Source organism: Ricinus communis, chromosome 6, assembly GCF_019578655.1.
Source record: "Ricinus communis isolate WT05 ecotype wild-type chromosome 6, ASM1957865v1, whole genome shotgun sequence".
Classification (NCBI taxonomy): Eukaryota; Viridiplantae; Streptophyta; class Magnoliopsida; order Malpighiales; family Euphorbiaceae; genus Ricinus; species Ricinus communis.
This window is the reverse complement of record NC_063261.1, coordinates 12587534-12598050: the sequence shown is the minus strand read 5'-3', so window position 1 is coordinate 12598050 and position 10517 is coordinate 12587534. Positions and strand designations below refer to the sequence as shown.

At 28.8% G+C, this 10517-nt stretch overlaps 1 protein-coding gene and 2 non-coding genes across 3 annotated transcripts; 1 reads left to right on the top strand and 2 right to left on the bottom strand.

The window, feature by feature from the left end:
• Positions 1 to 5395: 5395 nt before the first annotated feature.
• TRNAA-UGC lies at positions 5396 to 5468 on the bottom strand. The gene has a single exon. It is a non-coding gene; the product is annotated as a tRNA-Ala (tRNA).
• A 2608-nt stretch (positions 5469 to 8076) lies between these two features.
• Positions 8077 to 8184, bottom strand: LOC112536119. Its single transcript, XR_003080183.1, has one exon. It is a non-coding gene; the product is annotated as a small nucleolar RNA R71 (small nucleolar RNA).
• A 1252-nt stretch (positions 8185 to 9436) lies between these two features.
• LOC125370278 lies at positions 9437 to 9985 on the top strand. Its single transcript, XM_048375284.1, has one exon. The coding sequence runs from the start codon at positions 9437 to 9439 to the stop codon at positions 9983 to 9985; it is 549 nt and encodes a 182-aa protein (XP_048231241.1).
• The last annotated feature ends 532 nt before the right edge of the window (positions 9986 to 10517 follow it).

Sequence of the window (10517 nt, the reverse complement as noted above, 5' to 3'; positions counted from 1 at the left end):
AAATTAAGAACACGTGTCAAAAATATTTTAGGTCTTAGAAATTAATATAATATTAAAATATAATTAATATTATATTTTTTAGGACTAGAATCCATATTTAATTGGAAATGCAACTAATGAATTAATAAATTAATAGAAAAACTATATAATTACCCATCGGCTTGAATCTCATGTGTCAAAAATAAATACAAATGTCAAAATAAAAATTTTATATGTTAAAAATTAAATACATGTATCAAAAAATTAAATCTTACAAATTAATATATATATATATATATATATATATATATATATATATATATATATATAACTCGGGTTCAGTTTGATTAATATTAATTAATAATTATGGATATTTCTTAAATTAATTTCAAAGAGTTTGTGAACTGGCTTCAGCAGAGTTAATCTTCGGCCACCGCTCGAAAGACAAACAAAAAAAACATTGACGAGCGAGCCGAAGAAGAAAAGAAGAATCTATGGTTCTTTATAAAAATACTCCTTTTTACAGCACTCATAACATTTTTACCTCAAGAAAAACAATCTCACAAAAATTCCCTTTTTTAGATGAAAGTACTTGTAAAAATACGTTGTTCTTCTTTTTCAATATCAAGACAGGGTCTTTCTGATGGACACCTTCCTTGCAAAGCTCTTTACATGTAATAGCAATATAATCATAGAAATGAGACATGATTAGTGAATATTTATATTTGAATTTTGTAAATAATTACTTTGTTTTTACTTTAGGGTCATTCTTGTATGAAAATAATTTCTCTTTTTATTTTTTTCAAAAATATATATTTCACATCAACTAATTAATCAATATTAATGACAATTTTAAATAATTATTTTTTGAAATTAATATATAAATTATGAAACAATGATGACACATATTTTTGGATTCTTGAAAGGCATGAAAGCATTTGCAGTAACTAATCATTTCTTTTTCCTTTATCACTATTTTATTATTTTTTAGATTTTAATTTATAAATTATTTTACACTCATTTACCTTCACAATTTAAATTAAATAAAAATTATATCATAAATTATTAAGATTTTTATATTTTTTAAAAATAAATTTTTCTATATCTTAAAGTAATAAATATCTTAAAATATAAAAATAAAAACTAATACCTTAGTACATTTTTTATTACTTTCTTCATGATTAGCTTTTTTCAATTAATTATAAAATTAACTTATATTATTTTATAAATTATCTATAGTCACTGTTTTATTTTTTGATGTCAATAGCATGAAAATTTATGCAGGTCAATTTTTAGTTGCAATTGTGACTTCAATATTTCTTTTATATCTTTAATTGTTTTCCACATTAACAAAACAAATAAAACAACCATAATCAAGTACAAAACAATGTCAATTTAAACACTGAGAAAATAATTTTTCTAATATTTTAAATTTTTTTCAACACGTGAATAACAGTTAAAAGAATTGAAAAATATTCTTTTTCAATAAAAAATTAATTTCTAATATTTTGGATCGTCTTCAACAGGTAAATAACAGTTCAAGAAAAAATCAATTAAAAACAACCAAATATTGACCAAATATCAACGAAGTCATTTAATTATAAAAATAAATCATAAATTAATATAAAAGAATTATAATTGAACCATAATATAGCCCAAGAATCATCGGACTTTAATATATAGACCAAAATAATTTTTTGTACGTAAAAAATTTGATACAATTAACTTCTTATAGAGAGCAAAATCATGAAGATTAAAAAATTTCAAAAGACAAAAAGAACTAAAATGAGAGATCAGAAAAAAAAAAAATTGAGATCTAGAAGAAAAAATAAAACTTCAACTAAAGAAATTAAAGACGATTCTTCATCGATCGGAAAATCAATACAATGTCAAACCCAATATAAACCTTATCTATCTTAAAATAAATAAAAATAAAAATTATACCTATTCAGGTTAATATAGAACAGTAGGTTGCATTGACAAGTTTGTCAGTGGTTTTTTTATAGAAAAAGAGAAATTAATCCAAAACAACACGTTGTACAAACTAAAGAAAAAGAAAACTAAATAAGTGTTTTTTATGTTGTAGAACCAGTTATTTTGAATTATTTTTTTGTGATGTTTGATTGATATTTAGTTGATATTAAGATGTGTATGGTTTATGTTTGGTTGATCTTCCAATGAATGAAGAAAGAAAGTAGATTATTTACGGTTGCCTCTATGGAGATATATATATTGAATATGGTTTGATTCTTATTTTTTATTGTAATAATATGAATTTTAATATTATTTTTTAGGAGAATTTTAGTAATTTAGTATTTTTATAATGTTAAATGTTTTAAAATATGTTTAAACATGCTAATTTACTATTTATTAATTATATTCGAGTTGTTATATTTCTCTTAAACTATTTTATTCTAATGTGTTGCATTTTATTTTTAAAGAATAATTTTAAACACTTAATATTAAATTTAGTAACATTAATAAAAGTGGAATATATAATTTTGTGTTATTAAAAAATTATTTTAAATATAGTTAGTAATGAATTATGATAATAATTTGTATAATTAATTTATTTGGATTATTCATAGGATATCTGTATTATGATAATATAATATAATACTAATATATATTAAAAATATTATATATGTATATTACCTATATAATATATTAATATATTATTAAGTAAAGATGACAATTAATATTAAAGAAAGCTTTACAAATTTGAACTCAATCTCAAGTTTAATTTTTTTTATTATATAACTACTTAAACGAGCAGAGCTCGAATTTAGCTCGTTTAGCACAATAATAAGTTATTTAAAAACTGAATTCTAACTACTCGGAAATTCAGTAATTTTAAAACAAGTTGAGTTGGAGTTTGAATATAAGAGTTCGACCCTTTCCCAAATTAAACAGAGCTGAGTTCGAGCTCATTGAAGTTCGGTTTGGTTTAGTTCAATTACAATTCTAACTATATCCATCAACAAAATTATTTATTTATAAAAAAAATTCAAAAATAAAAGAATAAAAAGATGGATATAAAATTAAAATAAATGAAAAACTAAGAAAAATTTAACATCCATTAATTAATTAAAAACCAGTTACTAATTAAGCAATATAATTAAACTAATTATGTACATTTAAGTAGGTGTTATATGTAGGCTTAATAGAGTGCGTGAGGAGGAACAAACATCCATTCTATTGTATATGAGACAATAAAAAATGACAAATTTGGATGTCCAATATCTTGAGGAGCATTTTTATTATCCAACTATTGCTAGTAAGAGAAAGAAAAACAAAACAAATTGGCTCAACATAATAAATGAAGTGAGAAAAAAAGTAAGCGTAAAAAAGTAAAAAAAAAAATATAAATGTAAAAGAAAAGAAACGGAAGTAAAAAAGAAGAGATTTTAGAAACGAGCGCAGTGGGTGTAATTTTCCCAAGAATCTAAAGAGTGATTGGTGGGCCTGGTACGAACAAATCTTGACTGGATATTGACATGGGCTGCTCCTGTATCGGCTATATGGCCCTGATTCCAGAATCAATTAGCAATTTGTCCATGCACCCAGTTTCATTATATTATGCATCCAGTTTCATGTAGTATTGTAGACCTCCGTGAATAAACACGATTTAGAAAAAAAGTTTAACATGTTTCTTTATCTTTTTTAACTTCGCCTTGTTCTGGAGGCTTATTGAAGGTCAGCATTCACTTTGTGCCAATGTTTTGAAGGCTAAATATTTTCTTCGTTGTGCTTTTATGAAGGCTAAAATCTCAGCAAATTGTAGCTATGTACAGCGCAGCATTATAGAGGGGAAGTCAGTTCTGGATAAAAGGGATTTGTTGGAGAGTGGACAATGGTATGTCTATCAATATATGGGAGGATAATTGGATTCCGACCCTGCCGACAAAAAGACCTTTGGTTGTAAGTCCCTCTTTTTCTGATATTACTGTGCATGTCCTAATTGATGAAAATTCAAAGTGCTGGAATCCTCTATTGCTGCCACCTGAAGCGTCTAAAGTTGATAAAATTCCTATTAGTCACCGATTGCCGAAGGAAGAACTATTCTGGCCATTAATTAGAATTGTTAGATATGAGGTGAAATCGGGATACTTTTTATCTCTTCATAACTCACATGTGTATATCTCTGTTAGCTCCCCGTCCTGTGGACCTAATTAAAGCTGGCCCTTCCTCCGAAGATAAAGCATTTTACTTGGAGAATGTTATCTGGTGCCCTCCCTTGTTTTGAGAATCTAATGCAACGTGGTGTCCAGGTTACTAATACATGTTGTTTCTGTAATGAGTCAAGTGAAACACTCGTGCAATATAGTTTCTGTCTCCATTAGGGCTACGTAGTGACAGTATTCCAGTTTATGATTTTATAGAGTGGATTCTCTATTTAAATTAGTAGTTAACAATCCAACAAATGGAGTCTTTTGTGACTTCTGCGTGGAGCATTTGGGGAGAAAGAAATGCAAGAGTGCATGGAAAACAGTGGAGTAGCCAAATTGAAGTTGTAGCTGTTGGTGTTCAAATGCTGCGAAACTATCAGGAAGCTCGTGGTTTGCATACAACTACATTGGATGCTCCCTCTATGGTATCTCCCCAGGATTGATGTCCACCACTTGCTAGTCGATATAAACTCAATTGTGATGCAGTGCTTCGCAATGACACAGGTGAGGGTATGTTATATTCTGAGAAACCACTTGGCTTGTGCTTGGATGTAGAGCATGCTGAAGGTTTATCAATTCTGTGGGGGATGGAATGTGCGTTGGACTGTGGCTTCCGTAGTAGCATAGTTGAGTCAGATTCTCTTCTCGTCGTTCATAAGCTGCCGAATTCTCATGTGCAGTTGGGACCTTTTCAGATTATTGTTGATGATATCAACCATGCTAGAACTTCTTTTACTGATATTTCATTTAATTATGTTTTTCGTAGTCGCGACACTGTTCCTCATGAATTAGCTAAATGGGCTTCCTTTCAAGAAGATTGTATAATTCTTGTAGCGGAAGTTCCCCTTTATTGTGCTGAGCTCATTCTTCCGGATATTTGTTTGTGTTGAATGAAAGTATTTCTTTTAGTATTGTAATAAAAATACAAAATATATTAAAAATATAGTATTTCTGGTTTCATTATCTTTTTCTCAGTTTGAGATTTTTTTCATTTTCTTATAATTTTTTTTTTTTTTTTTTTTTTGCAAAGTAGAAATCATATCATTATTGATAAGAGAAAAAGATACAACCAAGAGAAACAAGCCGTATCAAATTCGCTAAAGAAAACTGGAAGACCCCATGGCCTGTTGCGCCAACAAATGGGCAGCCGAATTCCAACCCATTAACATAATAAAAAGATAATTAGACATAGCAAGACTATCATCTAAATATGAAATTTAAAATGACTAATATGCAAAAGAATTGGCTGGAGATGCGGGGGATCGAACCCCGTGCCTCTCGCATGCAAAGCGAGCGCTCTACCATTTGAGCTACATCCCCCAACTGATAATTCTTTAAACTGTTAATTACAAATATAAAATAATTTTAAATTTAGTATAAGCTTAAAACTAATCCACTTCCAAATAGTTTTCCCGACAGAGCATGATCTTTTATTTCTTTCAATGATAACATGAACTATTAAAGTTGTTCTAAGCCTAATTTGAGACAATTTGACTAAACTGTTAATATGTTTCATACAAAATATAAGTAAATTAATCTCTAACACAAATATATACTTACAATGATTATCTATAATACATGTAAAAATATGAAGAAGAGAGGAGAATTAAAGCACTAAAATAATTTTAGAATTAATTTATAATTAATTTAATTCTAACCTAATTCTGTTGCAATTTCATATATAATTACTTTAATTGAATATTTTATTAATCTTAATAGAAATAATTAGTAATTTATTTTATTTTATTTTAATTAATTTAATAATTTCTAATTATATAAGTAACTAATTTATTGACCAATTAATGTCATGTTTAGTTCATACTTTCTTTTAGCTTTAAGGTTATTATTTTACAGAAGTTATCCTGTATTTATAAATACAATTTTAGTTATAAAATGCAGTAAGACTTTTAGTTCCTAAACAAAAGTTAAACTATCAATAATACATTTAAAAAAATTATAATGCAAGTTTTTACTGAAAGAAATATAAAATAAAATGGAATTGAGTTAAAATCAATTCAGAAGATTGTACGTTAAAATCAATTAAATATGTGAATGATCGGTCCAAATTGTATATAGATATTTAGGGTATTTTAGAGCTTTAATGGTATATTTCTATATATAATATGGTGAAAATATGTATTTTTATCTCACTTTAGTTTTCTTGTCTAAATTTAGGAAATAATCGCCAAAGAGGAGAATTTAAGCTAAAAACGCACTAATGAACTTTTAATGGACTGCGGCTTGGAAATCAGACACGTGGGCTATCAATAGCTTGGGCCTAGCTGAATTCATTAAGGCCCAAGAAGGAGGAATTAAGTAGTTATTATGTAATTAATGGATAATTATCTTTAAGCTTTTCCTTTATTTAGGACAGTAAAAAATAACTATAGTAATTATGTGCTGAGAGAAGAACTCTAAAAAGGGATCTTTATTAGAAGTAGAGGTTAATTAAAACAAGGAGAGTCTGCCACTACTATTTTCTCTGCAGTAATTTCTATAATTCATCGTATTCTACTTCTAGCTAGTTTTGTTGCATTATTCTTTCAAGAATCAAAGAATCTTTTTAAAGACGCGGAGAGAGAGGATCAATCTTCTTCGTTCATTGAAGGGCCTTTGTATTTTGAGAGAGTTTTAATTTTCTATTTTATATATCTTATGTCTTTCTTTTAATTACAATGATCATTGGATTAAGTAATTCAGACTAAGTTCTGTAAGTGTTTAGTTTGACTTTTTGCTTATGTATGAACCTTATATATTATGAGTTTATTGAATGATTTCTTTACCTTCATATATGCATTAGTTTCATCTATTATTATTAGTTGACCATCATGTCAATTTAGCAGTAATATTAGTTATGAAAATATTTAGGTTAAAAGTATTAAAAACATCATCTTTACTTTAATCTATGTTGGTATAAGAAACCTAAGTTGTATCATTAATTTGAGTGACTTAGAGAAAAAGGCACATCACCATCACATTAATCATTCTAGTTGTATATTTATTTTCTGGTTATTTAATTTTTTTTATAAAACTTAAGATCATTCTCAAAATATTCGCTTAGAGCGTTTAGATTTATTTTTAGTATTTTGTGTGATAATTGATCTTTATAATATATGCTCTATAATTCCTTATGAGATCGATCTCGTGGTGAACTTGCCCGAACTATCATTCGGTTTGTACACTTGCGAGTTCTAATTTAGACACAGTTGGCGTCGTTGCGAGGGAATTGTGTCAATATTATACTGATTAATTATCGAGTTTTATTTCTTGTGTTTTTATGTGTTGCATATTATTTATTTATGTTTTATCTTTAAATTATGTGTTTAAGTTTTTAAATCTAAAATCTTTCCTTTAATTTTGTATGCCTAGCAGAAAAACAAGATCAGGTGATTCATCAACTCAGAATCCCTACAACTTGAGATCAGCTGTTAAAAAGACAGAAGGAGACCAAGAAGTAGAGAGTGAATTTATACCTCCAAGAGAAGAAGAATTTAAAGAAAAGCTATAACAAGGGTTTGAAGGAGAAATCGAGATAATGGGTAATGACTAAAGAGAAGTTGCAGCTCAAAGGCAAATGGCTATGAAAGACTATGCTCGTCCTATAATTGGTAACACTTCTTCATGCATAGTTTTAGGTGATGCATCTATAAATTATAAACTAAAGAACATCCATTTTAATATGCTTCCGTCATTATATGGTATGCCTAGTGATGATGTATTAATATTTATGAGAGTTCTATGTTATAGTTTATACGTTTCCATTATCTAGACTCAATGAACACCCATTAAGGATGAGATGTTTTCCTTACTCATTAAAAGATAAAGCAAAGGCATGGTTAATGACCTTGCCTCCTAATTCTTTGAGAACTTGGGATGAAGCTTATAAAAAATTTATGAGTAAATTTTACTCACATAAAAAAAGACCAAAGAATTAAGGACTAAAATTTTCAACTTTTATCAAAAGGATACAAAATCCTTTCGTAAAGCATGGGATCGCTTAAAATCACTTTTACTACAATGCCCATACCATGGATACTCACTTCCTATGACCAACCAATCATTATATGATGGTCTAACACAACAATATCAATGTATAGTTGATAATGCAGCTAGATGTGCTATGTTAGAAAAAACTACTAATGATATTTATGATATTTTTGAGATTTTAGGAGTCAATTCACAACAAAAGAATGTGAGAACAAAAAGAGTATGGGTGAATGAGTTTGTGTCTAATAATGAGACGATTATACAAATAGTTGAATTAACTAAAAAAGTTAGGATACTTGCTTCAACCAAGAATGTACAAAGCAATAAGGTATGTGGTATATGTGGTGTTTATTGTCATGGTGCTAACGTTTGTTCATCTTATAAGACTTATACAGAAGATGATTATGAACATGTTAATTTGATGGAATCCAATCAGCCTAGGCAACCTAGGAATAATCCATACTCCAACATTTATAATCCAGGATGGAGGAATCATCCAAAATATTTCTAGAGAAATAATGATCATAACCCACCATAAATACGGAGAAACCAAAACCAGCCCAAGTATCAGAATCAAGAGCCTCAATACCTAAGGAATCAAAACCCTTCATTCCCTAATCAAAGACAAGCCCCTCAAAGAAAACCAAGTTTGGAGGAAACACTAAAATCTTTTATGACAGCTATTCATGATAGAATGGAGAGGAATGAGAAGAAAACTGATTCCATAGAAGTTTCAATGAAGCGATTAGAAATTCAAATTATACAAATTGCTGACGTTGTACAAGAAAATAAGAAACAAAAATTGCCAAGTCAACCTGTGCAAGCTAAAGCAATCACTGTTCTTAACGATGGTGAGTTATTTGATAATAACATTGAAAATTTAATGGAGAAAGATTCTTCTTACACAGATATATCAAAAGAAGATGTACTAGTTAATATAGAAATAACTGAAGGAGGTTTACAAAAAGACGGAAGAGTAACCCAATCATGGGCAGAAAGAGAAAGACAATGAGGCATTTTTAGGACTTGAGTTTCATAAGACAGCTAAACCTTATAAGTCTCCTATTCCATTCCTGAACAAATTGAAAGAAAGCAAATAGGATAAGCAATTTTTTAAAATTTTTGATATGCTTTCTAAAGTTGATATTAATTTGCTCTTGTTGGATATGCTTAGGAAAATGCCAGCTTATGCTAAATTCTTTAAGGAACTTAATTCCAACAAGAGGAAATATGGGAACAATGAAAAAGTTATGGTATCTGAAGCAACAAGTGCAGTTCTCCAACAATAATTACCTCCTAAGATGAAAGACCTTGGGAGCTTTACCGTCGATATTACAATAGGAGATAAAAAGGTTGCTAAAGCCATGTTAGATTTAGGAGTAAGCATCAATTTGATGCCATATTCAACATATGCACAACTTGGCTTAGGAGAATTGAAGCCAACTACCATGTCTCTACAACTGGTTGATAGGTCGATTAAGTATCCAAGAGGCACAGTGGAAGATTTGTTGATTCAAGTAGGAAAACTGATAATCTCTGCTGACTTTGTGGTTCTTGACATGAAAAATATATTAGCAAGGGATAAGGAGCAAAAAATACTCATTGGTAGATCTTTCATGGGAACTACTAAGACAGTTATTGACGTGCATAATGGGAAGCTGACTATGACAGTCTTGGAAGAGACTGTAGAATTTAAAGTGTTTGATTCTCTAACTATATCTCCTAGCACTTCAATTGATGAATATTCATATGTTGATTGCATGGATTATTTTGTTTATGAAACATATTTACAAGATAAGAATGATAAGTTAGAAGTTGCATTAACATTGAAAAGCATGAAGAAAATTTAGATAAAGAAGTCTTAAACTTACATAATAAGTTAGATGAAGTTATTCTAGTGTTACTTGATAAAAGCACTATTGAACCTTTAGATTCACTCATTGGAATCGAAGCAGAAATTATTAATGAACCACCTACAGCTGAGCTTAAGGAGTTGTCTAACACACTCAAACATGTCTTCTTGGGAGAAAGGAATACGTACCCAATAATTATAGCCTACGATCTTTCTCCTTTAGATGAAGAAGCAACTATTAGAGAATTGAGAAGGCTTTGAAAAGCTATTGGGTGGGGAATTTCTAACATTAAGGGGATTAGTGCAACAATGTCTATGCATAAAATTATTTTAGAAGACAATTCTAAAGCGGTTAGAGATACACAATGACGACTTAATCCTAACATGAAAGAAGTTGTAAAAAAGAAAATTCAGAAGTTATTGGATGAGGGTATTCTATACCCTATAGGTGATAGTAATTAGGTAAGCCTTGTACATGTAGTGCTTAAAAAGTCAAGCACAACAATTGTTAAGAATAAAAAAGGAGAATT